General features: G+C 35.3%; 1 protein-coding gene across 12 annotated transcripts in view; it reads left to right on the top strand.

Moving 5' to 3' along the window:
• PDE1A (phosphodiesterase 1A) overlaps positions 1-12,157 on the top strand; it is a 228,638-nt gene that overhangs the window by 150,059 nt on the left and 66,422 nt on the right. For 10 of the 12 annotated variants that reach the window (XR_007889836.1, XR_007889835.1, XM_051622889.1 and 7 more), the window contains one exon: positions 4,793-4,906. Coding sequence is in view for 8 of the 12 variants with exons in the window: in XM_051622889.1 (XP_051478849.1) it covers positions 4,793-4,906 (114 nt within the window). In the remaining 4 variants the exon portion in view is untranslated. Of the gene's footprint in view, positions 1-1,741; positions 1,843-4,792; positions 4,907-10,979; positions 11,016-12,157 lie in introns of those variants that run through there. The other 2 variants (XM_051622897.1, XM_051622898.1) reach the window with 2 other exon arrangements.

The following is a 12,157-nucleotide window of genomic DNA, read 5'->3' as shown; positions in this document are numbered from 1 at the left end:
GAACATGCAAAGTTTTATCATTAAGAAAGTGTAAATTTCACTATGTGTTATATAGTTGCAGAACTTCTATTTTAATTCTTCAATATGGGATTGAAGTTTAGGTGTATCAAAATGTTGGCTGAACTATCAACATATTCAATATAATTACAGTTCAGTGTGTACCACTCGTATGCTTAAAATAATCACAAAATGAATGTGATTCGTGCAACCCTTAGCAACCACAAGGCTTCCTGGGCATATGCTCAGACACAGCAGTGACTGTGAAGTAATTTCATAAAACACATTTGCAGCACTGAATGTGATACATCTTTCTTGCATTTCTTAGTATTAGAATTTACTAAGAACATCTCTAATCAGAAGAAATACTAAGTAACTGCATTTGAAACTACAATTTTTATGATTTCAGGGAAGTGAAATGCAAATCAAGGTCTGAGTCGAGAACTGTAAGTCTAATCCTTGCCCTCCATTGATATGCTGGCCTTTCCTTGACTGACAAAATGTAAAAAACGTTGAAGTCAAGGTTAGCCATGTTGAACTGACATTAGTTGGCCACACTGTAAATGCAGGTAGGAGTAGGGGAACAAGAGGGGATATTCAAAGGGATCACTCCTGAATGTTTATTATCATATTCTGGATATTTCTCCAGTATCTCTCACCCATTTGTATAATCAGGTATAGTCCTTTATAGCCATGTATTACAAATGTTGCAACTGTATCTGGGATTTTCCTTTTTCATAGTCAGTATTTTTCTTCTACCTTGCAGGAAACACAGAAAAGGAATTATATCCTTCGTCATAGTAAAAGATTTTTAGTAAATCATATATAATAATTTTTTTACTTGAAAAAGTAAGAACATAGACTTTGTGCATGGTTGATTTTTATTATTACGGTTTATTTCACTCCTCCTTTAATAGGATCTGTGGTAAAAGCCAGCTTTTTTTGTACAAAGCTTCCAAAACAGTTTTAAGTCAAGTCCAGATACATCAGCTAGAAAGCTGTGTTTTTGCAGCGCTCAGTGATGGGAAGACTCAGATGGCAGATAAAGGCAATCTTTGGGAAAGCAGACATGTTTTTTTTTTCCTCCGGTTCAGAAGTTAACTTCAGGCTGAATTACCCTCTTCCGGTTCTTGAAGACTGTTAAGCTGAACCTTTAATTCTCATTTATTCTCAGCAATCGCTGATAATTCATTTTCCCTTGGAAAATTAAGAGGGAGTCTTTAAAATCTGAAATTGAAATTGCCCAACTCATCTGCCCCTCTCTCTCAACTCTCTCTGCCTTTACAATCTGTAAGTATGTAAGTATGTAAATATGAACAAGTAATTCCTGCCCTGGCACCTTTCTTTGTTGTCTTTTAAATCTGCATGTATGAAAATTTTTCAGTATTTTCAAATTTATTTTTCTTGTTGAACTTTTCTTGATTCCATAGAAGAAAACATTTTCTCATGATAACATTGCAAAAAGTCTTTTTTAATCACTGATTCCTTATCTTCCCTTTTTTCGTTTGTTTGTTTGGTTAGTTTGCTTTGTTTATTTTCCAGTAGTCACTGAAATTGTCATATGAAGCCTTCTCAAATAACCTAAAATCTGTCCCCAGTTAATTTGGTACAACCCCTGAAACTTTAATGCAAACATGGGAGAATTTTAACGAGGAAGGAAGGAACAACTGTTAATCATTAGCATGCTGCTTTGACTCCTAGTAAAAGGCTTCTTTTCTTCTGGTTTGCATGTGTTGCTGGGTGAGCCCCAAAGTGTAGTTGGCCAGCGGCATCAGCTGCCTGGGGAAGTGAGGACTGGGGAAGCAGCGCTCCTGGTAACCCCCGAGATGACACTATTGGAGACAGGTGGGAGCAGAGTGCTTTTGGATTGTCCATAAAAGCATTTAATACCACAGCACAGTTAATGGTGTTTACCCAAAATTACAGAAGATGATTCTCCACCCACTCCCTTTATTAATTGCAGATGTCTCTTTTTCCCTTACCAACTGGGGCTGCCGTTTTCAGTTGTCCTGAGAGAGAAAAAAAAAAAAAGTTTATTTTTCTCCATAAATCTCTTTCTTTCCTGTTGTGTCATATTAAGCCAGCATACAATTTTCTTTACACCTCAAACCAGATGAAACAGCCCACTTTTCTATTTCACAAAATAGCCCCTCCATTTTTTTTCTTGTTGCTATTATTTTTTAGTAGTACAGTTCACAGGCAGGGTAATACAATTAGCTCCAGTTTTAAGTAACATTTAATGCTTTCTGATGTACTATGATTGTTTTCCATTTATCACACTTAAAAGAATACAAACAAATAAAAAATCCTGCCCGATGCAGCTGGAGTAATAATTGGGTTTTGTTACTTTTCCTTGTTCTTTTTACAGTTTTCTTTGTCTTGCAGAACTCTGGGTTACGAGTATTTAACACTTATTGTTTTTTCTTATAAATTGACATATTTATTCTTTATTAAAATTACTGAAATTACTGAAGTGTGAGCACAAACTGTGGCTATTGCACTTTAATGCATAGTATGCTGAGTATTTCACATAATTCATGTACTGTTAAAACCCACTAATCTTGCTGTGCTGTAAGTCAATTTTTTGAACTTCTGGGCTAGACCTCATGATTATCACCTGACAAGTATGTCATAAGCAACTCTATGGAAGGATTTTTTTTCCTGTGTCCAGCTTCCTAGTAGGAAGATGTACCACAGCTAGAACCAGATTTTCTTGGAAGTGTACAGCAAAGGTGTGGGCCACTTGGTACAAGTTGCCACAAAGGACATTCCGGTTAGGTATTCATTGCTCAGAGGGTTTTTAAACTCTCCATGCATTTGAAGCTCAAGTGGAAATGACTCTTGAGAAATTTGATCTAACTTTGAAGTCAAACTTAACTTTGATGTTTGCTGTACTTTGATCGACAACTTGGATGAGGTGGAGGTCCCTTCCTACTGACTTTACCCTGTGTTTCTAAGATAGATCTGCTTTGGGTCAGCTGCAGACACTCTTGAGGACATGTCCATAAATTGTAGATGCATGAGATGACAAGGTCACTGGTCATCATTGAATTATACAGATTTTGTCCATTTGTGATTCTGTAACCTCTTCAGAATCACTTTAACTTTGCCTGAGGAGCTTTTCCAAACTGTCTGGTCTGTTCTTTTGTTCTGCCTCCTAGAATATGAACTATAACTACAGGGCAAGTTAAATGAGTTGACTGCCAGCTATGCAGTCAACTATGCACTGCCATAGTATTTCATCCACCCAACTTCAGTTCTCTGAGATGTTTTTTAAAGACTAAATTTTCCATGCCATTGATATGCAATGCACTGTGTAAAATGCCAAATAAATATGGTTGCTAAGAGCCTTATTTGTTTTGTTCTGTGCTAACTGGAGTTGAATTAAGGCTTTGGAGAACTAAGAAGGCTGGTCTTAAAAGTCCATTTGCTAAAATTACCCGTGCAGCCTTGGACATAACTATACTTAGGCCAAATATAAAGAAAAACCATGAAAGTGGTTTTATGATGGAACAGTACTTTCCAAGTTTATGACAGATTAGTTTTTAATATTACTGCATTTAAAAAAAAATCGGTTATTTAAATTAGGTCCAATAAAAGATTGTATTACCCTAAGAAAACAACATATAGTATATATAATATATTTATATAACATACTGTATCTTTTCATATATGCTCTTTCACATCATAAGTATGATTTTATTCTGAAAGTAAGGTCAGCTTAGTGATGACTTGGTTTCCATCAATTTTCTAACAAAGTTCTTGTTTTACAGGTTATTTTCACATTTCATACACCTAAAGAGATGATTTAATGAGTTATGTTAAAATAATGATGTATCTTTAATTACAGAGATCTTTATCTTACGTGACACAAAACTGTAAACTATGTCAACTCAGAGATGTAGCACAAATATGAAGAATACCCATACTTCTTTAAGCATCCATTTAGTTACAGCTCTACACAGTTACTGATAAGGGTTTAATTTGACTCCAGTTCTGTGACTACACTGTATGCTTAAGTTGAGCAGTGTCAGAAGTGTTTTTCTCATCAGAGTTTAGGAAAAATCTGGTATTCAAGTAGTTTATCTGTATAAGTGTATTGCTACAGAGGCATGAGTTGATACATTACAAAATCCCCTTTGGATGTATGCATGTTTGTAATGTAAAAGAATGTTCTCAAAACTAAAAGTAAAAGCACGCTTGGGAAAATATTTGGATTTTTCTAATGCCATAGGCACCTTCTTTTGTCTACTATAATGATGAATTTTCTGTAAACATAGAACAATGGAGCTCCACATTAGCTCATGCTGGTAAGAAAGAAATTCAGCAGCAAAAACATACTGGAGGCCTAAATAAAAAGCAGACATTTAAATGAATCAAAATCAGTATAAAGTGGATATTAAAAATTATAATCCATCTTCAAAGCACAGAATAATTATATTAAGACAACTTGCAAGGTTTTATTTATTATTTAAACAAACTTTAGAGGCTCAGGCATAACAGTAATATCACAAATAATTATGAAATCACTCTGATGGCAGTTACTGAGTTGTCTCTGATTTACTGGAATGTATATACCTGTTCTTAATAGACCTCACAAGTTTGGCAAGCTTTAAAAACATACTACTGGTTGTTATGTGCATTCTAAAACCATTTTTTTTTAAACAAGAAAGGCAGTGATATTCTCTTGCTTCTACTTTGGCTATTGTGTTGGATCAAATATTTCAAATAGAAAGTGCAGTCACTAAAATTTGATATAAGCAGCACAGTGAAATTTTTATTTTCTTTTTCACAGATTAAGATGCTTGGTAAAGCAGCTGGAGAAGGGTGACATTAATGTGGTGGATTTAAAAAAGAATATCGAATATGCAGCATCTGTGCTGGAGGCAGTGTATATTGATGAAACCAGGTAAGTTTGAGGAAAAAAACAAAAGGCAAAGAATGTTGGGGATCTCATTTTAGAAATTCAGTCTTTGCATGCAATTGTAACTGATGTAAACTGAAGGTCTCTGCACATCAGAAGAATTGTATGGGGCTCTCAGGTCTTTTGATGATGAGGTTAAAGCAACTAAGATTCCAAATCAGATATAACTGTCATTGGGAGAATTTGCCTTGTTCTCATGTCCCTCACTTGTCAAATGTCCACAGAATAAAGTCGTAAGAATTTTCTGAAGGATGGATTATCTTTCCCTCACAAGCCTCATACCAATAATCATCCTGAGGACTGTGTAACTGAAAAAATGGGTTGTTTTGGAATAAAACGCTCATGAAGATGAGTCAGAATGTTGTAATCTGGCCTGTAAATACATAAATTCATTAAAAGCTGTAATTTTATTTTTGTAATCTTTGATGCTTTGTTTATAATTATTGTTACTGACAGTATTACTGGCAATCATCTTTAATGGGGGTTGACTCCAATTAAATTAGAAGTTCTACGTACTGGGCTTCTTGAAATAATTTTAAGATATCTATTATATTGAAGTCAATTAGCTAACTTACAGCTTTCTTTTCTATGTGCTGTCCTCCTTAAGTTATTTCTAAGCAGAATGATCTTGTAAAGATGTCTGCCAAAACTTCTTCAATACTGCTGAAGCATGCAGTGTATGACTTGGTTCAATACTACATTTAAGAAGTCTGCCATCATACTGATTATTACATGGACCTAACTCTCTTTCTGTGTCATCCCCAACCCCTTGTAAATCTACACGTTTAGTACAGTGCTTGAAGTTCTGCTCTGACTTTCTCCTGTTTGTTTTCCTTTGATGATTCACACTTCAAACCTTGTCAGTTGGGAATCTGGAACATCTACTGTTGGGCACTAGAAAGCTTACCTGTTTGAAAACAGAAGAGTGAAAACAATAGCAAATGAATCTAGTACCAGTGGTCCATTTAAAAAAGATATTACAGACTAGGTCAGCAGGATAACTTGTACTGGTGTCCTGCTCTTAAAGTGGATGCACGTCTGCTTCTGTAAAAAGCTGACACTTTTGTAACAGGGAAGACTTTCCTAAGCAGCCTTCCAGCAGCAAAGCCCTAAAGTTCTTAGGGACACTTTCTAAAGTGCTGCTAGTGATTCCAAGTTAAATACACTACTCGAGGGACCCCAGTGACATCAAAAGGCCTCACATTTTATGAAGATGTTTACAGATTCAGTTAAATTAAAGTTAACTGAGCAGACTTAGGCAAACAATTTGTGTGACTTCCAGGGGACTTGTGAATTAAAATTAAATATTTTAAAATATTGGTAGTTAATATGCCACTGTGGATATATTTATATCAGTTTTGCTGGCTGACTTCAGTTAATCAAGCATATTTTACATTGAATCAAGGGTTGATTTGTGGATTTAAATTAGTTTATAGTCATGTTTGTAATTGAATTCATACAGGGGGATTCGTTCCCTTAGGGAGACAGATAAAAGAAATGATCATCAGACTTCCTCTCTGGGCTCATATTACCACAATAAAAGCCATGAAATTTCATTTCTCAGCAATTGTTCTAAACATAAATCTTGTTGATACATCTTATGTGCTCAAGAAGATTTGAAAGGTTGCAGTTCTCTTTCCCTTGTATTATGGGATACCACATCACCACCAGTGATCAGAGCTTAAGCATGTGTTTAGCGTTAATAATCACAGCTGCGATCCTTGCAAACAGGGGTATAAACCACAGATTATTACTTCCATCCACCTCCTAAACATTGTGAGTAAATGGTTATAGTATTCATAACTCTTTCTGAGCAGTAGCTCCAAGACAATGAAAATTATGTGAGGTTTACTTCATATGTAAACTGAGGCAGCCTCTGTGTAAATGAGGATTTGAGTCTTTCTAGCTCTGTATGGGAGCATCAAGATGTGTAACAGACATTTCATACACAAGAAAACTGGTGCACTTGACAATACATGGTCTTTGGCAGCAACAGGTGCATTATTTTTAATGTAAGTAAATCTTTAAATAAGTTAATTACCTTCATAGGACTTGACAAAAGGATCATTGAACTGCCAGAATGAAAAGAAATATAATTTTGTAGTGGTTTGGAAGATTTTCATAGTTCTCAGGTTATTTTCATAATCCTAGGGTATTATGACCTCATAATGGTTACTATTTATTTTCAAATATTCTACTTCAATATACAAATAAAGCTTTTGCACTTCCCTAGCTTGATGCACAACAATGTTAATCTTATTTATTGCATCTAGTATTTTGCAGAATAATCTGATTTTTCACTGTACAGATATCTTGTTTTGCTCTAATTTATTGAATACTACTGCTCTCCAGTGCAACCTCAGAATTTGTAAACCTACCAAATTTTGCTAGCATTCCATATATAAATATATATTAAGTATATGGTTTATGTATATCGTTCCACACCTATAGTTATATTTCTGAAGTATGTGTATATAGACATATAAATCAAATTTTCTTGCCTCTGTCACTCAATATATAAGTATTAGTTAAAAATGAAATTACTTTAATGAAACTTGCTTTTCAACTTTCATTCTCTTTTAGTGGTTTGCATTTTATACCCCCTAATCTTAATTTTGGTTTATAGTTTTTGATTTTTTCTTTTAATTTCTCTTGCTTGGACTAATGCAGACTCCATGAAATTCAAACTCTGTGATGCATTTCTTGAACCTGGTACTATCGGTGTTAAAATTATGCTAAAAGTACCAGCTGAACCTCAGCTTCTTAGTTGGGAAATATTATTAATAGCGCTGTTTTAAATTTTGACATTTCCTCATTAATAAGAATTTGTAAATTAAGGTATTTATTGTGTGGCAGAGAGAAATTGTAGTCTTCACCAGTACTTCCAGAGTCAATTGTTTTGCATGGCTAACTGCAAAGATAATAAAATTTTCAAAGTATGACCAGTATTCTGTAGTCTAAATCTGCAATAAAATATTGAAGGATAAACACACAAAGAAGGTCTCTCCAGCTTCTGGAAAGCTAATTGTTAAGGAACAGGAGCAGTGTATTGAGTCAGATGGCAATGGAGGCTGGAATTAGCTTGTGAGGTTACATTTGTTCTCACTCCCACCAAAGAATCCAGGTTCTTTGTCCTGCACAGAGCTGCCTCTGCTGGGAGTCTGGAACTGAGTTAACTGAACTCATTAGTAGATTAGAAATACTAGTTTAGATCATAAGAAGAATGGCCCATTCCTAAGCTTCAACATGCACTTTCATGCATCACAAACTTCAAATTACTTTAGTAAGTTTCTTGCATTTGAATTGCTGTATGCAAAGAAGTAATTGCAAAAAGAGCACCGAGTAAAGCAGTGAGAAAACCATCTCAGTACAGATTACTTTTATTAACTAAGTCCCAGAAGGAAGTTGCATGCTTTATAGGATATAATAGTTCTTGAGATTTGGCTTATAAGATAGAAAATTTAATGATGCCTGGTTCCACAAGGTACAAAGTATTGCAGGCTTAGGACCAAAGGTTCAGCACAGTTTCTGCAACTCACATGAGAATACCCATGCTTTCTATTTTAAGCCCATGCTTGAGCCCTAGGTTTTGTCCTGATGAATTTACTGATACATTGCTTACATATCCAAGCAGAGGAATACCTCAGTTTCAACCAGGCACCTAAAACTGAATGATTTCTGTGATGTTCCCTTCTTTCCCACCTTTCTGAGAAACAGACTTCAATATCAGCTGGGACAAAGCCTTCTAAAATATCGCTACAGTCAAGATAGGAATAGGAACTAATGAAGAGTTGGTTAGGAGCATCCCTGTATCTTATCTTTCTTTGACAGTGTACATTCTATTAAAGAGCATAAAATAATTGTCTCACACCTATTGCAGGAGGACCTTCACTGGCACAGAGACAAAGAAAAACAAAATCAAAGCTGAGATCAATAGAGATCCAAGTATGAGGTATCTCACAGAGCATGTTCAATCAAGGAGGAGTCTGGCCTGTCCCACAGCTCAAGGGCACCATATATATGTCTTAAAAATTAAATCTTAGGCATTAGTCTAGCAAAACCACTTTTATCTGAATAAGCCTGAGCTTTTTTCAGCTGTTATCTCAAATTTTTTGGAGTAGGAGATACCCCTTTTTTCCCTGTATATTGTTACTTCGAGTTGATTGGAAAGGCTGTGTCATTCTGTAAAGTTGTGTGCATGTAGAAGTACATGCAACTGTGTAGGCTGACAGCACCTTGACTCTTTATTTATAGTGCAACAATCAGGTGGAAAAGGGCTGTAGAATTCAAGTCCTTTAGCAGAGTATGAAGTATTTTTCTGAAGTCCTGTTACTTTCCTGTTGTCTGCCGCTCTGTTTCTCTATACCATAGCCTTTTATCTGAGAATAAGATTGCATAAGACTATGTACACATGCTCATTGCCATACATGCTCTTTCTAAATCTATACAGTTGGGTTGGGGAACAGGCAGAGAAATATCCCAACAGGTTTTATTTATGGAGTTCTGAGAGTAGATTCCTTTAAAAAAGGAATATGTAGTAGGGATAACGTCCCAAAATAATGAAGAATTGGTTTTGGGCAATGAATGTCAGTATCCCATATGAAAAGTTCTGAACTGATGTAAAGTCACAAGGCAGATAAATCAGACATACTTAAGTGCTGCTTTCCTATGGGCTTAATTATCTGTGGCTCCATGTCAATTAATAAGCTTTTTTAACAAGCTCTTTTTAGGACTGCTGCATCTCGCAGTGCTGAATAATTCTAAGCTGCATTAAACACTTCCTTGAAAGAGATCTAGTGCTTTGGTGGCTAAAGCAGAGGTACACTGTTACCTGAAGGTAATAAGTGAAACTCTCACAGTTCCAGCCCCTCAGCAGAACATCTCTGTGGAAGTTCAAACTTAGTAGGTGTTATAAATAATTCTGACAAATCTTGCAACAAAATTTTCTCCATTAGTACCTGCCACTTGGCTCGAAGTAGTGGAAGAAGGATATTTAGAGTCAAACAGGAAATAAATACAGCCTGATATTTCAGTCATGACAGCTGTTCCGTTCCTAGTAAACACAGCTCTTTATTCATGCTAACTGAGAAGAAAGTAAGTCAAATAAAATCTAGATGGAAATTACAAGATTAAAAAAATACATATGTATTCCAAAGCCAAATAAAACATTTAAACTTCTTGTTCTGGATAAAATAAGAATATTTTATTACATTTTCAAATGCCTTAATATGTTACAAATCTAGGCATTTTCAATTCCATACATGGTTTTTAGTCTGTTTTGACATGTTTAATGCCCTTTAAAAAGTCTGTAATGTATTGAGAAATTTTGATTAAGATGAGACTATGTTTCGGTTATGTATGAAGTAGATCTGTTATATGTAACTGGGAATTGCTTTGAGTATCTTTGATTCAACATGAAAAAATAACAAATACAGGTTCTTTCTACATTCATGAAGTGAAAGGAAGTCTCATTAAAGATAAGTGGTGTCAAAAATATACATTTGCATGATGGCTCTGTAAATAGTGAAGTTATTTCAATGACATAATGGTAAATACAGTCCTTCCTGAGAAAAAGCTCATACTTGAAAAAAACCACACATTCTAACTTGTATAATGTGAGCTAAAAAGGAAGTCATTAAACACAAACTTTGTGACTGCTGTTGTAATGAACACCTTGGACCATGCTCATCTTCCAGTGCGCTACTCCAGCAATGCACCAAATGTTTCTGTGGTTTCTGGAATTAAAGCAGGAAGAAACATGTCTTCAAATTGTGGACAAAGGTAAATAGTTTAAACTGTGATCATGTCATGCACATGTGTGTCTTTATCTCATGAAGTCTAAGGAAGAAGAAAGGAGCAAATGCTTGACTAGATGCTGGTGCTTGCAGAGCTGTGTGTTGTGGAAGTATGAGTGGAGCTTAGCAACAGCCCAGCAACCAACTGAAATGTTTCCATTTCCAGGGGATCCTGAGGTGAGGAACGGTCAGCGCAGCCTGTTCTTGGGCAGTGTTCACTATGCCGTTTTGGTTATGTTTGCAAGCTGCAGAAGGCTGTTCCCTGGTGTTTTCAAGTTTTTTCAGTACTGCAACAGAACGTGGGTCCATAGCAGCTGCTCCATCTTAGGCTAGTAATTAGTATCTCAAAATCATCTCACAGCAGGACTCTGTTGCTTGACGTTTCAGGATCCTTTGCATTTGATTCTGACCCATAGCATACAACATCTAGCTGAGCTGGTGAATCACGTAGGGTCTCTGACTGTACAACTAGTTATGGAAGAAATTGTGCTAATTCTGATACCATTATCTATTCAGGATAACCAGCAGAGATGGTCATGCCAGCAAATCTCTTTGAAGGTACAAGGGTTGAGAAAGTTAATTTCTCTAATATCAGAGATACATAGACATTAATTAAATTTTTTTTAAAGCCTACATTCCTAATTTTTCTACCTGAAAAGACAAATTAATTTGTTAATTTCTACATGAAGGCAAATAAGTGTTTAATTTACAGAACTGTGTGGCATTTAGTCAGTTATAGAACTTATTTTGAAGACTCTAGACAATATTTCTCCTCCAAGTTAGCTTTTTTGAAAAAAAATCTGGGAATAGTAAAGAAAATAACCCACCTAATGACTCAAGTTAAAAACAAGTGGAATGGGATGCCCTATTTCATAATTATTTGCTAGATGAAAAATATGGTCTATATGATTCCTCTCTGAGATGATGTAGTTGAGAAGAGATTGGAAGTAGCATTTTTTTATTGCTGTCCTCCATAAGCAACAAATGGCCAAAAGTACTTTCCCTGAGGTTCCTTTGTAGCAACAAATGTACCATTTGAAGAAAATTTTTCAGTTCATCCATTAAGAGAATTGGCAGATGCAAAAGCTGCTCTTCAGAAAAAAGCTTATTGTGTTGAGATTAATTCAGTATCTTCCATCCTTATAAAAGCTTAAAACAAGCCTTTACAATCTTTTGTACTAAGCTGTGGGTTTTTTTCTGAGAGAGAAGATTACAACAGCGTCAAAGTTTTATTAAAAATACACTTTCAAAATCACTGAAAATCTGTTAAATTCTGACAAGCTCTTCAGTTCCATTAGGATATTTAATGGATAGTATGCATTCCTTTTCCAAAGGTACTGGATATTTCTGTCTCAAAGTTATTACTGTTAATTTATTTATGAGTCATGCCCTATAGTCCCTGCCCTATAGATCTGCCAGAATACCACATTAAAGCAATTGA

The sequence above is a fragment of the Apus apus genome, chromosome 6 (genome assembly GCF_020740795.1).
Source record: "Apus apus isolate bApuApu2 chromosome 6, bApuApu2.pri.cur, whole genome shotgun sequence".
In the NCBI taxonomy this organism is placed as follows: domain Eukaryota; kingdom Metazoa; phylum Chordata; class Aves; order Apodiformes; family Apodidae; genus Apus; species Apus apus.
The sequence above is the reverse complement of the archived record's forward strand: the minus strand, read 5'-3'. Positions and strand labels throughout refer to the sequence as shown.